This window comes from Hylobates moloch, unplaced genomic scaffold (assembly GCF_009828535.3).
Source record: "Hylobates moloch isolate HMO894 unplaced genomic scaffold, HMol_V3 SCAFFOLD_2, whole genome shotgun sequence".
Classification (NCBI taxonomy): Eukaryota; Metazoa; Chordata; class Mammalia; order Primates; family Hylobatidae; genus Hylobates; species Hylobates moloch.
The window spans coordinates 99,201,283-99,222,736 of NW_026652277.1; the positions used below are offsets into that span (position 1 = coordinate 99,201,283).

General features: G+C 36.1%; 1 protein-coding gene across 2 annotated transcripts in view; it reads left to right on the forward strand.

Annotated features, from left to right (window-relative positions):
* The window catches only part of EYS (eyes shut homolog), a 2,056,951-nt gene that overhangs the window by 1,132,701 nt on the left and 902,796 nt on the right, over positions 1 to 21,454 (forward strand). For both annotated transcript variants that reach the window (XM_032154320.2, XM_032154329.2), the window contains exons 25-26: positions 384 to 576; positions 1,698 to 3,464. In XM_032154320.2, the coding sequence (XP_032010211.1) occupies positions 384 to 576; positions 1,698 to 3,464 (1,960 nt within the window). The remainder of the gene's footprint in view (positions 1 to 383; positions 577 to 1,697; positions 3,465 to 21,454) is intronic.

The window sequence follows — 21,454 nt, forward strand, 5'->3', positions numbered from 1 at the left end:
AACTAAATTTGACTTTTAGAGCAGAAAAGTTTTATAATTTGTAATGTGACTTCTTTTTTATATCCACATTAATTACCATACAGTACAAATTCTTCCTTGGAAAACTATATTCTCAAAAGTAAAAATAGTATTTTGGCTTAAAAGTAAAGGAATTAAGAATAAATTTGGGCATTCCACTGTGCATATCTCAAATTGAAAGGATCGAGTCCATTTTGAAATATGGGTAAAATTTACTATGGAGATTTAATTTTCAAGTAAAATATTTTATTTGAGCTATCCAATATGTCTATGAAAATGCAAATGGATCTCAAAACAAACTTTAAAATTTCTCTCAGGAACAAAGAAACCGAGCTTAATTTAATTACTGTAATTGTCATTTGCAGACCTGCTCCATTTGGCTTCTTTGTGGTGATGAAATAAGGAGAATTACCTGTTTAACTCCCATCTTTCAAAGAACAGATCCCGTTTCCACACAGACATATACAGTTTCCCCTTCTGAGACTTTGGTCAGCAGCTTTCCATCTATAAAGGCTACTAGAATACCAGCCATAATGGACACTTACCCAGTTGATCAAGGTAAGTAGAAGTGGGTAAGATATTAAGACGTATGAGTTTGAAAAAGTTGTGTAGTAAAAGCATATTTTCTGAGTTATTAAATTTTTTTTTTCTGAGACCTGATTTTTAGGGGTGTAAAATTAAGCATTATTGGTTATGTCTCTTGTTTAAAGTTTTGTTTTAAGTAATGTTGTTTGCTAATACTATTTCTGGATCAGTAAAAAAATGTAAATTAACAGTTTTTATTCCACTGTGTAAATTTTAATAGACAACTAGACCTCAATCCCAGCACACTTTGTTTTAAAAGGGCCTTGTGCTACTTGCATCAATGTGTCTTTACTTCATATTCTCTGAGTCATTAAGGTACATTTATATTCCTGTCAAATTATTTGACTAACACTCAGATAAAAGCTATGTGCTTATTTTCCTATTGTAATTATTTTAACAACTTGAGGCTGTTTTTTACATGTCCAATTATTTAACTTTCTAAATCAAGTGATGTCATATTATAAACAGTACATTGTAGATTAAATTCCAAATTTACTCTTCATGTAGTCAATGCCACTTCGGATAATCAGAGTAAGAATTGTAGCCCTTAGCAAGGAATTCTTTAAGAAAAAATAATTTTGAAGGCTACTGGGTATTCTAAGTTGAAATGTACCTTGTCTATTTTTCATCTATGTAATTACTATTCTTTTAAAAAATTAAATTGAAATATAGTGTTATCTAATATGAACAGAACATTTTGCCTATTGAGGAAGTAAAACATTATTTCTAACATTTCTAACCCGATAGGTCAAACATTCATTAGTTGTGTCAATGACAAGGAGTTGTAATTTTTCATGTTTTCTTATTCAAAGGAGTCATTTAGTTGGGAATATGCCAATTCTATGTAATGCCATTTGTTCTGACTTTAGCCCTCCCATGGAGTGTAAATAATAGGAATTTTTGCATTTATGCAGTTTGTGAAATCATTAAACTCCTCACACACTTTTATTAGAAATATGATTTACAGAACCATATTTGTCTACATATAATGGATGTAAGGTGGCAGTGCAATTTGCCTGAGATTTATCCCAGTGCCAAAGTGGTTCGTTTCTAATTCATTTTTCTAATCTTTTTGGCTTTTTTCCTTTTTGTAGGTCCGAAACAGACAGGCATTGTCAAGCATGACATTCTCCCAACCACTGGTTTGGCAACGTTAAGAATTAGCACACCCTTGGAAAGCTACTTACTCGAAGAACTGATTGTCACTAGAGAGCTTTCAGCAAAACACAGTCTTCTTTCTTCCGCAGATGTTTCCTCTTCTCGATTCCTGAGTTTTGGTATTCATGACCCAGCACAAATTGTCCAGGACAAAACATCGGTATCACATATACCTATTCGAACTTCAGCAGCCACACTAGGTTTCTTTTTTCCTGATAGGAGAGCAAGGACCCCATTTATCATGTCTTCCTTAATGTCAGATTTTATTTTTCCTACACAATCTTTATTATTTGAGAACTATCAGACTGTTGCTTCATCTGCTACCCCAATGACTTCAGTAATTAGAAGCATTCCAGGGGCTGATATTGAGCTAAACAGGCACTCATTACTCTCCCGTGGATTCCTGCTTACAGCTGCCTCCGTAAGTGCAACTCCAGTTGTCTCTAGGGGGACTCAAGAGGATACTGAAGAATATTCAGCTGATTCTTTAATTTCAAGAAGAGAGCACTGGAGATTGCTCAGCCCCTCGATGTCTCCCATTTTTCCTCCTAAGATAATTATATCTAAACAGGTAACCATCTTAAACTCATCAGCTCTGCACCGGTTTGGTACAAAAGCCTTCATTCCCAGTGAATATCAGGCTATTACTGAAGCTTCGAGCAACCAGAGACTCACAAACATCAAATCACAGGCTGCTGATTCTTTAAGAGAATTAAGCCAAACATGTGCAACATGTTCTATGACTGAAATAAAATCCTCTCATGAATTCTCAGATCAAGTTTTGCATAGCAAACAGTCCCACTTTTATGAGACATTCTGGATGAACTCAGCGATATTAGCCAGCTGGTATGCACTAATGGGAGCTCAAACTATCACTTCTGGGCATTCATTTTCTTCTGCTACTGAAATAACACCATCAGTGGCATTCACAGAAGTGCCATCTTTATTTCCTTCTAAAAAGAGTGCAAATAGAACAATTTTATCCTCATCCTTGGAAGAATCCATTACCCTATCAAGTAATTTGGATGTTAATTTATGTTTGGATAAGACTTGTTTATCCATTGTCCCTTCGCAAACTATCTCTTCAGATTTGATGAATTCTGATTTGACTTCAAAAATGACTACTGATGAACTGTCAGTATCAGAAAACATTTTAAAACTATTGAAAATAAGACAATATGGCATAACTATGGGCCCCACTGAGGTACTAAATCAAGACAGCTTATTGGATATGGAAAAAAGTAAAGGATCTCATACACCGTTCAAACTTCACCCAAGTGATAGTTCTCTGGATTTTGAGTTTAACTTACAAATTTATCCGGATGTTACTTTAAAGACATATTCAGAAATTACACATGCAAATGACTTCAAAAATAATCTGCCACCATTGACAGGCTCAGTGCCTGATTTTTCAGAAGTCACCACCGATGTTGCATTTTATACAGTTTCAGCAACTCCAGCACTTTCAATACAGACGTCTTCCTCCATGTCTGTAATTAGGCCAGATTGGCCATATTTTACAGATTATATGACCTCGCTTAAAAAAGAGGTCAAGACTTCTTCAGAATGGTCCAAATGGGAACTTCAGCCTAGTGTGCAATATCAGGAATTTCCCACTGCAAGCTGGCATCTTCCCTTCACTAGATCTCTTACTTTGTCTTCACTGGAATCCATTCTGGCACCTCAACGGCTGATGATTCCCGGTGAGTTTCTCAGTTTCTGTTCAGTAAACTTTTAGAAATGAGTTTCTTTTCTACAGAGAAGAAAGAGCCTGTCATGGTCACCAGGTGCTCTAAACAGCCTCATTGTAATCAGGGCAGCAGCCAGTTCAATAGAGAAGGCACCTGCTGTTGTACCTGACACAGACGGTTATTCTTTATGCACTGCCACAAAGGCTACCAGATCAATACAGTAGTAGGTTGGAGACAGCTATACTGCTGGCAAGCAATCAGAAACTGAACTAGTTCAATTCATTACAACAGATCTCTCAAAGTTTAGAAATAACTTTTATTATTCTCATCTCTTGAAATAGCTTCTTTGTCAGGTTGAACACAATATAACATACTCTTTCTAACGGTATCTTCAGTGGTGGCATTTTTTTTAATATGGGAAAGAGGAAATCACTGGAACATTCTTGAGATTTCCTATCCTCTATGGAATGGTATATCATTTTTAAATTTAAAGTTTTGTGTTTCATTTTATATAATTCAGAATATAAGTTAATTTCATGTATTTTATTTAACAAAAGCACTATGCAAAAATTGAAAGAGATAATATCTGTGAATTTGAATTCAGAGCCTTGATACATTAATGACAAGCCAGTTTTCTTAGATAACAGTTCTTACTTTAAGGCATATTTGAAATCACTAGTCTCCCCTTGTAATTGCTATCAAATTGGTAAGGATGGAAAAAAGGAAAAAGTTTAAAGAATTGTGTTTACCAGAAAGAGAAGATTTTTCATTATTTAAAGAAGTTCTATCTTGTGGAATTTTCAAGTGTTACTTTGTGGCAGTGAAATTAATTTTCCTTTGACGATAAACTTAGTGGTTTGTGTCTGTGTATGTATGGTTGTGTGTTTTTGCTTCATATATTACCCCAACATTTAAAAGGCTTTAGGTGTGTAATTTATGGCTGAAAATTCAGTAACATGAAAGAACAAGTCATTCTATTTGGTATGTTCAATATGATATAATTTTGTCTACAAAATATCTTAAAACCATGATAAAATTAATTACAAATTTAAATGTGGTATTGTCCTTGTACTTTTACAGGCTGATAGTTTGTGGTTTAGCTGTTACAACTCACATACAATGCCTAATACATCATTTCTCACATATAAGGTTCTTGGTAAATGTAGCAGAGTTAAGATGTCTCTCAAACAATTCATCCCATAGCCACCTCTTGGAAATAATAAGGACACAAATTCTTCATTATTAGTAAATAAAACCTTAAATTTGGTCTTCTTAAACATAATCTTGATACTTTTCACTTTTCCTGTTCTTCATTCCCATTGCAACTATTCTTTGATTATTTTGACCTCACCTACATCTCCTAATCTCCTTCCAGTTTTTCTTGCCTTTCTGGTCGTTTAGTCATTATAATAAATCATTTGCAAGGCATTTGTTGACATTTTCCAATATGCTCATCCACTGTGTTGATCAGAGTCACATCAGCGAATAAACAGTCTAATTGGGTATTTGGGGAGAGTTTAATATGGTAATTACTTATTAAAATGTGGGTAGAGTTTAAGGAAAACTAAGGATCTTACAGTTCTCAAGAGACCAATAACAGCAAAACATAGTTACCAGCATTGGGCCTAAAGAGACAGAGGTAAGAGAAGGACCAGAACCTAAAACGGAAAGCTTCTAGGTTACAGAAGGTGTGGCCTTTGGAAGTAGGACACAGGTAATCCAATAAGAACAGACAGGGAGGAGACTAGAAAATACTAGACAACCCCTTTCCTGTTGGCTTCTAGTCTTCTGCAGGTGCTTCTTATTAACCAAAGCTGTTCAGTAGCTGGAGGCTAAAGCCAGTCCTTTGAATTGATCTCCAGCATTTAGAGGGTAGAATAAACAAGGGTGGAAAGAAGATCGGGAAGAGCCAATGTTGATGTATTATATTCCTACATTTGTCAATTTCCAGCTTGTATTTTGTCAAAATTCATAATAATGGCTTGTTCCACTAAAATTCTTATGGAATTCCTCAACTAGGCTCTTAATTCTTCTAGGCAATCCTAATTAATTTTGAATTGGCTTCCTAAAATTTTCATCACAGTGATTATTTGAATTTTCTGATCTTTCTTAGCATGAATATCATAACCATCTTATTTGTTTAGCAAATGAACTTATTTCTAACTTCTTAACTGACAAATACCATCTAGTCTAATTAATCTTCTTTCCAGACTCCATCTTAAAATTATCTGGCAATGAAGGAAAGGAAAATAGAAAAACTTGGTGATACAATTGTTCCAGAGCCTTGTGTTTAAAAGCTTATTCCTTATCCATGGAATTACTTTTACACCTTGTCAAAAATCAATCAATGGTATACATGCGGGTCAACTTCTGGTGTCTTAGTTTTTTTCAATTAATCCATATGTCTTTCTTTTACCCATTTCCAAACTGTCTTGGTTACTATAGTATTTTCTTCTTTTAAAATTGTTTTACACAATTTAGATGCAGATGTTGTCATAGTAGTCATTGTTTGGGATCCATGAAAGATTAGGTTCCAGGAACGTGCAGATACCAAAATCTATAGATACTCAACTCCCTTGTATAAATTAGTGTAATATGGCATATAACCTACACACATCCTCCCAGATCCTCATTGCTATACCTACAAGTGTGTCCGGAATTGGTGGGTTCTTGGTCTCACTGACTTCAAGAATGAAGCCGCGGACCCTCGCGGTCAGTGTTACAGTTCTTAAAGGCAGCGTGTCTGGAGTTTGTTCCTTCTGATGTTCAGACGTGTTCGGAGTTTCTTCCTTTTGGTGGGTTCGTGGTCTCACTGGCTCAGGAGCGAAGCGGCGGACCTTTGCGGTGAGTGTTACAGCTCTTAAGGCAGTGCGTCTGGAGTTGTTCGTTCCTCCCGGTGGGCTCGTGGTCTCACTGGCTTCAGGAGTGAAGCTGTAGACCTTCGCGGTGAGTGTTACAGCTCATAAAGGCAATGTGGACCCAAAGAGTGAGCAGCAGCAAGATTTATTGCAAAGAGTGAAAGAACAAAGCTTCCACAGTGGGGAAGGGGACCCGAGCAGGTTGCCACTGCTGGCTCGGGCAGCCTGCTTTTATTCTCTTATCTGGCCCCACCCACGTCCTGCTGATTGGTAGAGCCGAGTGGTCTGTTTTGACAGGGTGCTGATTGGTGCGTTTACAATCCCTGAGCTAGACACAAAGGTTCTCCACGTCCCCACCAGATTAGCTAGATACAGAGTGTCGATTGGTGCATTCCCAAACCCTGAGCTAGACACAGGGTGCTGATTGGTGTGTTTACAAACCTTGAGCTAGATACAGAGTGCCGATTGGTGTATTTACAATCCCTGAGCTAGACACAAAGGTTCTCCACCTCCCCACCAGACTCAGGAGCCCAGCTGGCTTCACCCGGTGGCAGGTGGAGCTGCCTGCCAGTCCTGCGCCGTGCACCGGCACTCCTCAGCCCTCAGGTGTCGATGGGACTGGGCACCCTGGAGCAGGGGGCGGCGCTTGTCCGGGAGGCTTGGGCGGCACAGGAGCCCACGGAGGTGGGGGGAGGCTCAGGCGTGGCAGGCTGCAGGTCCCGAGCCCTGCCCTGCAGGAAGGCAGCCAAGGCCTGGTGAGAAATTGAGCACAGCAGCTACTGGTTCAGGTGCTAAGCCCCTCACTGCCCGGGCAGGTGGGGCCGGCCCAGAGGCTCCGAGTGCACAGTCCGCGGAGCCCATGCCCACGCAGAACACGTGCTGGCCCGCAAGCACTGCACACAGCCCTGGTTCCCGCCCACGCCTCTCCCTCCACACCTCCCCACAAGTTGAGGGAGCCAGCTGGCTCTGGCCTTGGCCAGCCCAGAAAGGGGCTCCCACAGTGCAGCAGCAGGCTGAAGGGCTCCTCAAGTGCTGCCAAAGTGGGAGCCCAGGCAGAGGAAGCGCCCAGAGCGAGCAAGGGCTGTTGAGGACTGCCAGCACGCTGTCACCTCTCACAAGGACATCTGTTTCTCCTCCAAAATCTTATAATGCTTCTAAAGCTGGGTTGGCAAACCACAGCCCTTGAAATCAAATCTTTTTCCTTGCCTGCCTCTTTAAATAAGATTTATTAAAACACAGACATGCCTATTTGCTTACATATTGTCTACAGCTACTTTCATACTTAATGTCCCAAAGAATGAGTAGGTGTCAAGAAGGCCATGTGGCCTACACAACGAAAATACTTACTGTCTAGCACTTTGTAGATAATGTTTGTCAGTTCCTACCTGCAGCACTTTCAAGGAGTTTAGTTGATGTTTGAGTAAAGTAAGTACCATGGAAAAATCTACCTGTTTACTTGTTTTCCTCTGTATGTATTCCTGGTTTGTCCTTTGATTTTTTTTTTTTTTTTAACCAAGTCATTCTCTAGGCATCATGTACTTATATCATTGTTTGATTTAAATCTCATTATAATATACTTTTAATATAAATACAATGAGAAATATTTCAAATATAGTAAGCGATTGCTATAGTATTTATACATTTTATTACACATATAAAGATCTAGAAAGATTTTATCACTGGAAAACCTAGGTATAGAGATATATTTTTGATGATAAAGGAAATTTGATAATTCAACGCTGTATTGCTTATTGGAAATTTGTAATAAAACTAAAGTCAGCAAACTTTAAACTAAAACTAAACAATGTATAAATTTGAAACATTTTATAAAATTGAAACTGACTCTTTTTTATATACATTATTCTTATAAATATGAACTGAAGATAAAAAGGCATTTGATATATGTACGTAATCTGTTTATTTTATAGCATATATTTATAAATAAAAGACATCATGTGTTTGGCCTAACAATTGAACTTCTCAAGAAAGAAGTAGTGTTCAGTCACAAGTAAATTAGAACTCCTTAGAGTCCCTGAAGAGTATAATAAAAACATATGTTGTTCCCACTGAGGTGAATATTCAATATTTATTCCTCCCATAGGTATTTTTATTCTAACATGGTTTCTACAAAGAGAAAAGATCAGTTTTTCATTATTTAAGGATATACCCAGTCATATTAAAATGAAAATATGCAAGTTTTCATTTATTGTTTCTGCTAGTTAAAACATGTAGCAATTATAATAAAGCAGAATGTATTGACAAGAGTTTTTATAAAACAGAAGTTAAAATTTCATTATTATAGGTTTTAATCAAAACAGATTTTCTTAGTAAACTTTGAAAATATCCTCAATTTAATTATTGTCCCATTTTTGTAAACTGCATGTGAAGTGGTCCTATAAAACCTAAAATGATAGCCAGCACCAAGTTAAACAACTAGCATTACATAAATATGATTTCTGTGTTGTTCACTCTTGTACACCTAACATCTAATGCTAAGTGGCATTAAAATAGCTGCTTAGGCCGGGCATGGTGGCTCACACTTGTAATCCCAGCACTTTGGGAGGCCGGGGCGGGCGGATCACGAGGTCAGGAGATGGAGACCACGGTGAAAACCCGTCTCTACTAAAAATACAAAAAATTAGCTGGGCGTGGTGGCGGGCGCCTGTAGTCCCAGCTACTCGGAGAGGCTGAGGTAGGAGAATGGTGTAAACCCGGGAGGCGGAGCTTGCAGTGAGCCGAGAGCGCGCCACTGCACTCCAGCCTGGGCGACAGAGCGAGACTCCGTCTGGAAAAAAAAAAAAAAAAAAAATAGCTGCTTAATAGTGGTTGTATAAAGTCATTAAAACATATTACTGGAAATGATCTTTATAAAAACTCTGGTCTAATGTCTTCATGTAGAGAAATGATATAGTAGACCATAGTCTAATGTTCTACAATGCAAAAATCTTGAAAGATTGAACTATTATATATAACTGTTTCTTACACATAATGGTTTCCATGACACTGCCAAAATATAGAACAAATGTGTAACTGATGAAGGGAGATGTCTGCTTCCAAAGTGGACCACTGAGTGCTATCATTTCCACCATATGTGGTATTTCCATAATAGAAAAGTAGCTAAGGTAGCAAGCCTATAATTTTAGAGTCCCTTGCTGCTGGTGAATTTCTCACTTTGTATTGGACCACTAGAAAAAAAAATGACACTGAGCAACCTCTTGTGATTAACAAAGTGAGGCATCATGGAGCCACCTCTATCAACATGATTCTTTGAGTTTTGTGTACTTTTTGAAGTGCATGATTGCTGGCCCTGTAGTACGGTGACAGCTCTATTAAATTGAATCAAAGTCCTTTTCTCTGACGTCTTTGAAACTGGATGACTTTGTGTGGTTTAACATACAAAGGAAATAAAATTTAAGAGAAAAAGGGAACATATTCTAGCAACTTGTCATTATTTTCCTACAGCAATATGACTCTATTTTTTCTACTAGTTATTTGTGAAGGATGTAAGAGCAATCAGAGCTTCATGAACCAAATATTCTCAAATAGCAATGGATAGGAAAAATAGTGTTTGAGTTATGTTTATTCCATTTTTAGTTGTAATGTACACTGCAGATAAAATTCTAATAAATGACAAAGGGGCATTTCCTCCAAGAATAAAAAGGATAAGTCAAGGTAAGATATTTAATAATATAATTTACTGCATCATTAAACAACAAGACTTTAACACTCAATTGATAGTTTATTAAATGTGTTCATTGTATCTCTTGTTTTTTCTTCTGAAAAGATTTACATCTTCAAATCTTTTTGGCATCTATTAATATTTCCTAATCATACCAGTATAGAAATAGCTCACAACAATATTCAGTGTCTTAATGCTGAAACAGAAGAGATAGTTTCATTAAACTCATTAACAGTTCAAAATGCCTTATGTATACATGTACACATATTTCTTACACATAATTTAGAAAATATGGGAAAAATGCGTTAAGCGTCTTAGTCTATTTGTGTTACTATAACAAAATACCACAGAATGGATATTTATTTCTCAGTTTTGCAGACTGGTAAGGTCTAGATCGAGGTGCCAGCAAGTTCAATGAGTGTCTGGTGAAGAATGTTTCCTCATGTATGGTGCATTCTAGGTGTCCTCATGTGGAAGAAATGTCAAAAGGGCTGAACTCACCCCATCAAGCACTGTTAACAGACACTAATTACATCCAGAAGAGAGAATACTTCATGTCTAATCACCTCCTAACGACCCTACTTTTTAATACGGCAGCACTGGTGATTGAGCTTCAACATGAATTTTAGAGTAGACACAAATATCCAAATCATAGCATTAAGCAACAAAAAAATCAAACTACTGCTTATTAAAACCATACAGAACAGTTTAAAAGGTAAAATTTACTAACCATAAAAAGTATATAAATGGACATGTGATATCTTAATTTGAGCACTCAGAAATGTAGGCTGTTAATGTTACATACAATATTTGAAAAGTATAAAGAAATTACAAACGAGGCCAAATAAGATAATACTTAGAACTTATATTATTTTAAATTGCAAAAGTATAACCAAGAAAGTGTTGAATAGAAAGGGCAATAAGAGAATGTGTATGTTTATGTAATACATAAAAACTATAGTTAAAATATTATATTGCTCCAGATAATGCTGATAAAAGGAAATAGAATAGAAAGTCTAGATATACATGCTATATATAAAACTACATCCAAAGGGTGATTGTGAGTCCATAGAGAAAGATTATTTACTGAATTCTGTTGATGTATTGTGTTATTTTGAAAACTTGTTCTCTACGTTTCAGGCCAAAATAAATTCTATTAGGAATAACCACATAAAATTGCAAAACAAAACATTAAATGATCTGAATAAAAGTTTCAACATTTATTTTAGATACAGTGGGTATGTGGGTATGTGTGCAGGTTTGTTACATGGTGTATTGTGTGATGCTGAGGTTTAAGGTACAGATCCTATCATCCAAGTAGTGAGCATAGTGTCCAATAGGTAGGTATTTCAACCCCTACCTGCTCCCTCCCCAACTTCTACTAGTCCAAAGTGTCTGCTGGTCCTATGTTTATGTCCATAGGTACTCACTGTTTAGCTCCCACTTACACATGAGAACATGTGGTATTTGGTTTTCTATTCTGTGTTAATTCACTTAGGATAATGACCTCAAGCTCTATTCATATCGCTGCAAAGGACATGATTTTGTTCTTTTATGGCTGTGTAGTATTCAATGATGTGTACGCACCACCTTTTATACAGTCCATCATTGACTGGCACGTGGGTTGGTTCCATGTCTTTGCTGTTATGAATAGTGCAGTGATGAATATACAAATGTATGTGTCTTTTTAGTAAAACTATTTTATTTTGAGTATATATCCAGTAATGACATTGCTGGGTCAAATAATAGTATTTATTTAATCTCAAAATTGAACATTTTTAACTGTGAAAGCAAAATTAGAAAATTATAAATTAAATGTTGATAATGAGTACATTTGATAGTACATTAACTAAAAGTAATACCTTTCTAAGCCAAAAAATGATCTTAAGCATTGTTAAAGAAAATATATGCAGCCATGTTTTACCTTACAAGACAGACATATGATTATTAAGTGTTCTTTTAAATTGATGGCAAAATGCTGACCACTAGAACAGTAAAACAATTTGCAAATAAAAACTATATGCAGTAAAATATATTCAAAAATTATTGAGCAACTCAGAGTACCAAATTCAAAATGTGACACAAATTCTAACTATCTATTTGTTAGTCTTTTTTTTTCCAATTGTATTGGTCTGAATTAGGGAAGTCACAGTGGAGGCACCTCTATTGGTGGGAGAGTAAATTGGCACCATCTTTCTGGAGGATTATTTGTTAATAAAAATTTTAAAAGCATTAAAATATAATTTCAATTTTAGAAAATTATTTCTGACATTAAAAATTATATTAAAATTTAAAAAAATTGGAAAACAACTATTATCCTAATATGGTGGCTTTATTAAATAAATATTGACATGGAAAATTGCTTCTCTCATCCTATAGAAAAAAATGTAAAACCATGTATATAACCTATTTTTAAATACATGTATACATGCACACCACACATATGCAACCTAATCTTCCAGATCCTTAATATTGTTTTTCATATTTACTTTTATTTTCTACATACTTTACACATTACTATATACTTTTTATCAGAACAAAATGTTTTTGCAAATATGTGTTTTATTGAGATAAGAATATTTCAAAAAGCATATTTGATCATTTTATTCATGTTAGATTAAACTATTTACAAGAATTTTGAGAAATATATTCATGTAGAAAATTATTGTAAGTCATAGCATTATAATAGTTAACAGGAAATCAATTGAAAAAAGTATAATATATATCTTGCATGGAACACAGAGATATATTTTATGTCCAAACATGCCATCTACATATTTTTAATGAAATTATTATATTTATGTTAAAATCATTAATCACATTTCTACAGCATTCTTTATGTTTTAGTGAAATTAGAAGAAAAATTGAATTAATCGCCTTTTTTTTTTTTGAGGCAGAATCTCGTTCTTGTTGCCTAGGCTGGAGTGTGATGGTGCAATCTTGGCTCACTGCAACCTCCACCTCCTGGGTTCAAGCGATTCTCCTGCCTCAGCCTCCTGAGTAGCTGGGATAACAGGCATCTGTCACCACGCCTGGCTAATTTTGTATTTTTAGTAGAGATGGGGTTTCTCCATGTTGGTCAAGCTGGTCTTGAACTCCCAACCTCAGGTGATCCGCCCACCTCGGCCTCCCAAAGTGTTGGGATAACAGGCATGAGCTAATGTGCCTGGCCTAATCACATCATTTTATTCAATATTCAAGTGTTCATTGATGGTCTACTTTGTGACAGGCACCAGCCACCACTATGATTGTTTGTTTGTTTGCCTGCTTGCTTATTTGGGCCCAGAAGTGTTCAAATATGAGCTATAACTCTTTAATACAATAACATCTTTTTTTTTTCTACCTAATTTGAATCATGTTTATATCCTAGGGTTTTTTTGAATAATGTTTATATCCCAGGGTTTTCAAACTCCTCATTCCTATATTTACATTTTATAAACCAGCAAATAAGGAAAAAGTTTTCCTTCTGATTAAAACTATTAAACACCAAAGATGTCCAACCTATGAGTAAAATGTAGACACTTCCAACCATACCTCTCCAAGTTACTTTACTACATTAAAAGCCACTCAGAACTCTTTTTCTGTGGCCAAGGGAGTATTTGCATAGAAGACAGAATCTTTTGTAACAATATATAATGTCAGTTTTGTTCTAACTTACTTAAAATATATACAATGAACCTCATTGGCAACTAACCCAGTAATGAATGCTGCCGGTTTTCCTACAGGGCCAACTGTATCTGCTGAAACCCAACACACGGGAGCAATAAGATCAGAAGTAAAATCCTGGCATTTTCTTTCCTGTACATCTGCTAGCACCTTCCTAACAAATGAAAGCCCTGTGCTTTTGTGTTGTGCTAGTTTGTAGTATTCCAGAGCATTCGTTATTTGCATTTAATTCCTGCTAGTCACTGCATGGAATAGTGTTATTGACATTATCTATAGAGAATACAGTAGAGTGCTTGTGATAGTTTAATAATACAAACTTTTTTGTGCATGCTATAGTTCTTTGGTTTTGAAATACTTTCATTTTCATTGCTGCATACCCATCTCAGTGATACATGACCTTGGAAAAATAGCAAGCAAAAGAAAAGACCAAGGATTGGCAAACTATGGCCTGCAGGCCAAATCTGACCCATTCTTTGTTTTTGGAAAGACAGTTTTACTGGAACACAGCTATAACTATACCAATTCGTGTACATCAGCAGTCCCCAAAATTTCTGGCACCAGGGACCAGTTTCGTGGAAGACAGTTTTTCCACGGGGGGCTAGGGGATGTCACCCCAGTTTTATGCACAGACTCCTTTTCACATGCTGACCACTTAAATGTTAGAATCCTCCAACATTTGCTCTTAGATGTTTCCCATCACTCTTTCTTCCTTCCTCCTCTCTTTCCACTCATCTTTAATTCTTTAGTCAATTCTTATTCCTTTATTCCACAATTTGTCTTTGCACTTTCACTCATAGCTTCAAATATCTGCAGAGATATATACTTTCTTATTTTGTACTATTTATTCTGTTTCACCTATAAGTCTCTCAATACTTTAAACTTGAGATAAAATCGTTATCTTCCCAACGCCAAAAATCTTCATCTCTCTCCCTACCCATATTTCCTTTTCCCTGATTCATCTCTCATATGAAATTTACATCCATCTGGATTTCTAAACTTCAGGGTAAACTTTATCAAAAATACTACGAATTATATTTAGCAATTCTCTCATTCAGCTTTTTATGTCTGTTTATTACAACTCCAGTTTTGGCTCTTGTGATCTCTCTTGAACTAATGCAGTTCTCTCTAAATGGACAATTTCTAGTCTCTAGTCTTTCTATTCCGCCTTCCACATTATTTTCAGAGGTTTAAAAAATAATATACACGTATACATATTATTTTCTTTCCTCTATTTTAAAAATTACAAATTATTCTTTTTTATGAGAAAAGGTTTAAAATCCTAAGCATTCCAACTAGCATATTCAACCTTGATTGCATCATCTAAAGTCATTCTCTACCACTCATTTCTAACCTGTTTTATGATTCACCATTCCTCAGTCCTGTCATACAGTTGCACAACTCTGCACTTCAGTGTTCATAGTCCCTTCTCATGAATGCCCTTTATTGCCCAGTCTATCAGAATTCCTGCCCTAAGGCCCAATTCAAATGCCGCTGCCTATGGGAAGACTTCTGTGAAAAAAACCTTGACGATTTAATTTTTCCCTTTATCCTTGCTCCTATATAGAATATTGTGCATAACTCAATGTCACCTTGACTTTTGTCATTTGTTGTTTCTGTTAGCTTCCCTCAGCAGTATTTGGGCTTTTTCAGGAGGAGTTATGTGTTAATAGACATAATACTTTATCCAAAGCTTTGCTGTAAGAATGGAGATCCCAGAAAGGCTGTAAGTCATCTATCTTAAAAATTGTCACAAAGACTTATCAACTTAATATAGGTTAAGAAGGCTTAGCTATGAAAGCTTCTATGAACAGAGCAACATAAGCTATGAAAATATCGAAGTCTAGGAATGGAAAACACCCTGGGACTTAAAAAAATAAATAAATATAATGTGACTGGTTCCTAAGGAAGAAGTTGGGGGACTCAATATACAGTAATCCCAATAAATTATCAACTTAATGATGGCTAAGAGTGACTTTGAACAGGTCAATGATTTTATACCACAAGACTCCAGGCAGCTAGTGAGACATGTAAAGGTAAGAGATCATGGCTTATTTCAAAGTAACCAGCCAGTATAGTGCTTGATTCTAGATGTCCAGAAAGCAGGATTCATGTAGGAAAGAGCTGTCTGTTCTTGAGCAAAGATTCAGTACAGTAGAATTTCAGGACTTAATATCAGTTCTGCACTGAGAATATGAATGAGAATGGGCATTTTCATGTTCTAAGCAGAGGACCTAAGCCAATAACCCTGTCTGTGACTTGGTCCAGTGATAATAAGGCTTGTGGAGGACATTTATAAGGAGAAAATGGTTGAACCAAGAAACAACACAGATATTCAGTGGGCATCTCTAGAAATTATTGAAATGAGGACAAAAATTCCTGGTTTCCAGGATAATTATAATAGTAACTGGCATTTATTTAATACCTGCTTCATTCATGAGAATGATCTGGGGTTGGAGATTTGGTCTCTGTACAACTTTCCAGATGACACAAAGGCAAAGACTATCTTGGCTCAGGTTCCAGTGAGTTGGCATTGGAATTTGAGTGTGTGAAATCCAGATATCATGGATTTTTCCTTCCAATATACTGTTCAAGGAAGGAAGTGAGGTTCTGCTTATCATTTTTGTCCTTCAGGCCTTCATTGACTTTCCTGATAGGGCAGATCTTAGCTGGGTCTTCTAGTGAAGAGCGTCTCTCACTCCAGGTATTGAGAAAGGCCAGGGCAGAATTGATTAAAGCAGGGGAGCAGGGATCAAAACTGGAATAAAGACCTGAGACACATTCTTTTGCCCATGGGTAGGACCAACATACATAATTCTGCTAATGAGGAGAAGAACTTGCTTCTCCACAGACTTTTTAAATTCTGTTTACTAATGTCAGTCACTTGTACATAGAAAATTAATGAAAAGATATTTCTGTTGCCTCCCAAATCTATTTATACTTGAAGCATGTGGTGCAGTATGACAGGTTGTCACTTTAATAGGCATCAATCAGTAACATTTTGAGATGGTATTTAATGTCAGTAATTAAGATATTATTTAAACCCCTCAACAGTGTTATCACCTAAGTGTAATAGTGATAACCATAAAATATGTTCTTCCATAATAACCATGTTTCACTTAGCAGCACATTTTATTGTGAATACACCATGTCCTGGACTCCATAGTTGGTGATACATTGCTGAACAAGAAAACAAGACAGAAATTTTCTGCCCTCTGGAGCTTAACTTCTAGTGGAGAGAGACAGATAATAAACACTAAGCATAAAACACGCACACACACACACACACACACACAGAGAGAGAGAGAGAGAGAGAGAGAAAGAGAATGTGATACAAGAAAAAGTAGAAGTAGAGCAAGCGTGGGGTGTCACAAGTTCTGGGTTGAAGAGTGAGGGACAACACTGTTACATTCTACCATCAGGATTGATCTCTTTGAGGAAGACAACTTGAAGAGGATGAGCTAGCTGTGTAGCTATAGGAGGGAAGAATAGCCCACAGAGCAAATAGCCAGTACTGTGTTAAGGTAGGCATGTATTGACATTTCTAGGACCATCAGGGGCGACAGTGTGGATGAGCAGGCAAGCAAGGTAGAGACTTGTGGAGGATGAAGTCACATACAATGGGGGAGAGGAGCACAATTAGATTCCAATAATTTTAGGCAATTTTAAGACCTTGTTTTGTATTCTGAGTGGAAATAAAGACTTATTCCAGGGGTTTAAGCAGAGAAGTGAAATTATCTGAGTGACCACTCTGGCTATACTATGGAGAACAGATCAGTGTGTGAGGTTTGGGCAGGAATACAGGAAGGGAGAATAGTTAAGAGGCTAATGCCCTAATACAGGCTAGAAATGGCCATGGCTCAGTCTAGTCTGTCAGCATGAAAGCTTGAGAAATTGTCAGATTCTGGATATGTTTTGAAGGTTGAGTCAATGGAATTTTCTGATGCATTGGATTATTTTTATTTTGATAATCAATTTTATGAAGCAGAGAGAAGCATCTTAAGCCACCCTCTAAGGACAAATAAAGGAAAATAATGCAAACCAATTTTTAGACACGCTACAAGTAGGCTTATCAGAAATTTTTATCAGCTATAAAACCGTCTCTAACAACAGCTCTATTATAATGCAAAACTCTGATAAGTTTATAATGACATTCCTTATTACAACCCTGAGGCACAGAAAGAACCTCTGATTTCTGCATCTGCCAAGAGTTAATAAGTCATATTGATTCTAAAATATATGTTTGGTGTTGTGCATCTATACTCATTCTTGGACATTGATTTGTATCTTCACGTTGAGGAACTCTACTTAACTATAATATTTAATAACATAAGCTATGAATGCCCTGATCATAGTGATTTTTAACTAAAATATGCATATGTCTGTGTGTGTGTGTGTGTAGTGTGCATTTTTGTGTAACAAAGTCAAAATGGAGTGGAAAGACTTAAATATAATTTGAATGATAGAGCAGAGGTAATAATGAGAAAATACAGAACAATAAAAGAAAATATTTAAAGAGGATGGTGGATGTTGAAGACATGACATTTGATTATATTTACTCTAAGTATTTTAATTGTGACACCAATGCTGGAATAGTGAATATATTTTGATGAACAATGTAACATATTAGTCTTCTAGGTCTGCCATAATAAGATACCAGAAACTGTCTCAAAACAGCAGAGATTTATTGTCTCACAATTCTGGAGTCTAGCTGTACTGAAGCAAAGTGTCAGCAGGGTCATGCTTCCTCAGAAACCTACAGGGAAGAATCCCTCCGTGCCCCCTCCTAGCTTCCTTGGTGGCGGTCAAGCTTTGATGTTTCTTGACTTGCAGCTGCATCACTCCAATGTCTGCCTCTCATCACATGTATTCTCCTCGTGTGTCTTCACATCATCTTTTTAGAAGAACACCAGTCGTAATGGATTCGGTCTCAATCTCACCTTAACTAATTACATCTCTAATAACTCTATTTATAAATAACATCACATGCTGAGTTATTGGAGGTTGAGACTTTAACATGTCACTGGGGGAATATAATCCAATCCATTTTGAAAAGCTACAATACTAAATTAGCTTTCTTAGAGACTATTGTTTCCTCCTAATGGCAAATTAAGCACAAGGCTGATACATCATGAAAAACAATTGCTTATATTCTTCATAATTTAGTAATTTTCTTAAATAAGAAACTATTTTTAAATAAAATTATTTTGTTTGAAAGCTTAAAAGAAATTTCGTGAATAAATATACATAGCACCATAGATGTGTTGATATTCTTCGGTCTTCTAAAGACCTTTCCCCATAAATATCTAAGTGGGAACAAGTGAACAAAGACACTCTCAACATGTTCGTTTGGTATTTTCCCCCCCTCTGGCCCTGGACAGACGTTATTTTTAAAATTTTAAGTATATTAACCGGTCTTAATCTCAATTTTCTCATCTGAAAAATACTTAGGACTTTTAAAGTCACTTCACTTCTTTAACATTCTAAAAACCCGGGGTTGGGCATATATTCATTACAAATGAGTCTCATTCTCCCGAAAGATGGATTGTGGAAGTTACTTCCAAAGAACAAGCAGGAAATGCACTGATCACCAAGTCACAATGTTGCTTACGTGATTTTGGCAAACTCTCACTGTTCTCAGATCACTTATTACAGGTTTTTCACTTTCTAGTCAAGGATCATGTAAATGCTACCACACTAAAGCAAATGTTAGCTCAAAGTCCTCATGCATTTTCCAAAATTTTTAAAGGCCTTCAGTTGTTCAATTTCAGTGCCTGGTAATATGACAGAAGCTTGGAAGGTGAATAAATCCCAGAATTTCCATTCTATAACTTACTAGCTCTTTGTCTTTAGAAAAGTTCTATGACACAGCCTCAGTTTGCTCATCTATAATTTAGGGCTACCACTAATTTTGTGCAGTCATTTTGAGGATTATATGGATTTATATAAATTGCTGTCACAGTGCCACCTAAATGTTAGCCTGTCCCCAAACTTTCAGTTTTTAAGTTTAATTCCGTATACTCTCTTTAGTTTATAAACTACTGTCACAACTCATTTACTACCACCTGTCTAGTTCCTTAAGCTTAGAGTACTTGAAACCTAAACTTGGTGCTTGCCCTGAATTTTGTTACTATGTACCATACCTTTGACTTCTTCACTTACTGCTGACTAATTTACCATATTCTGACATTTGATTTCTAAACATGGTCACATTCTTGCCTCTGTTGTGGTTCTGTGTACCTGACCATACTTTAGCCAGGGGCTTCCAATGCTTCTCTAGATCTTATTAATTGCTATTTATACGTTTTAATGTTTCACTAGCTCGCTGAGGCTCTGAGGCAGTTCTTACCACCTTCCCTGGACTCCTTGCTTCTGCCATGAAGCTGTCTCTTCCTTCCTAAGAGCCTTATTCCTCATCCTGCTTTGACAACTTGAGGTTATGCAATATCTAACCCCTCCTTTCTATGTTTTCAATTCTAAGAATCTTCAAGTGTAGAAACCACATTAACTTTTGTATTCCAATAATGTCTTCTTTTTTTAATGAAATGCTCTTTATTTTCCCTTTTCCTTGAAAATTTCATGTTTTACTTTCTAAAAAGGATTTTAATACTGAAGAAACAAGACGTGAAAATTCAATCCATATTTTCATGTGGATAAAATTCTGTATATAATTTGGAAACATCAGATGATAAGAATAACTCTTTTGATTTAACATTATGACTAGGTGCTATACTTTTCTGTTTGATTTTCAATCACACTCTTATTCTGGGTGAAGATTCCCTAAGTAGTTTACCATTTTGGTTAGACATTGGATACATTTTTATCTTCTCTATGTACTTTCTCTCTTCTTTTGATACTAGTGCCTCTATCACTCTCTAAACAGCCTGACCAGCTTTCTGTAATAGAAGGAAATAAAGTTGTATTTTACCATTTTGACAGCTGAAATCAATAAAGCAAAATTGTGTTCTTTTAGATCATTTAATATTTATACCTGAAGGCATATAAGTATCATTGTGTATACTTGAAAAACACTTTGTTTTTAAAACCAACAGGGGCTGTAAATGAAATTACATATTTTTCATCAACTGGCTGAAGAAATGTACTTATTTTATTAAACCCACAGGAATTATGCCCCCAATTTTATGTTTGGTTGAACTTTAAAAACATAAGAAATGAATATATCAGTTTTTGTTTATTTTTGTTTTAACTGTGAGCATTTTATTAGGACTGGTACTTCTCCCTCAAGGTTTTTCTTTGTTTCCAGCTGAATCCCATTAATTGACTCAAGGTAGCTTTGGAGCAAATCTTCTTACCCTGAGACTCTATGATTCATGCATTCCATGATTATCAATACTACATGGGGAAGTGGTTTGTTCTTTTATTCAACCACAGCTTAACTGAAAATCTTTTTTTAACTAATTGATTTTTTTTTAATAGTTTAAGTTCTAGGATACAGGTGCAGAATGTACAGATTTATTACATAGGTATACACGTGCCATGGTGGTTTGCTGCAACCATCAACCTGTCATCTACATTAGGTATTTCTCCTAATGCTATCCCTCCCCTTGCCCCCACCCACCAACAGGCCCTGGTGTGTGATGTTCCTTTCCCTGTGTCCATGTGTTCCCATTGTTCACCTCCCACTTATGAGTGAGAACATGTGGTATTTGATTTTCCATTCCTGTGTTAGTTTGCTGAGAATGATGGTTTCCACCTTCATCCATGTCCCTGCAAAGGACATGACCTCATCCTTTTTTATGGCTGCATAGTATTCCGTGGTATATATGTGCCACATTTTCTTT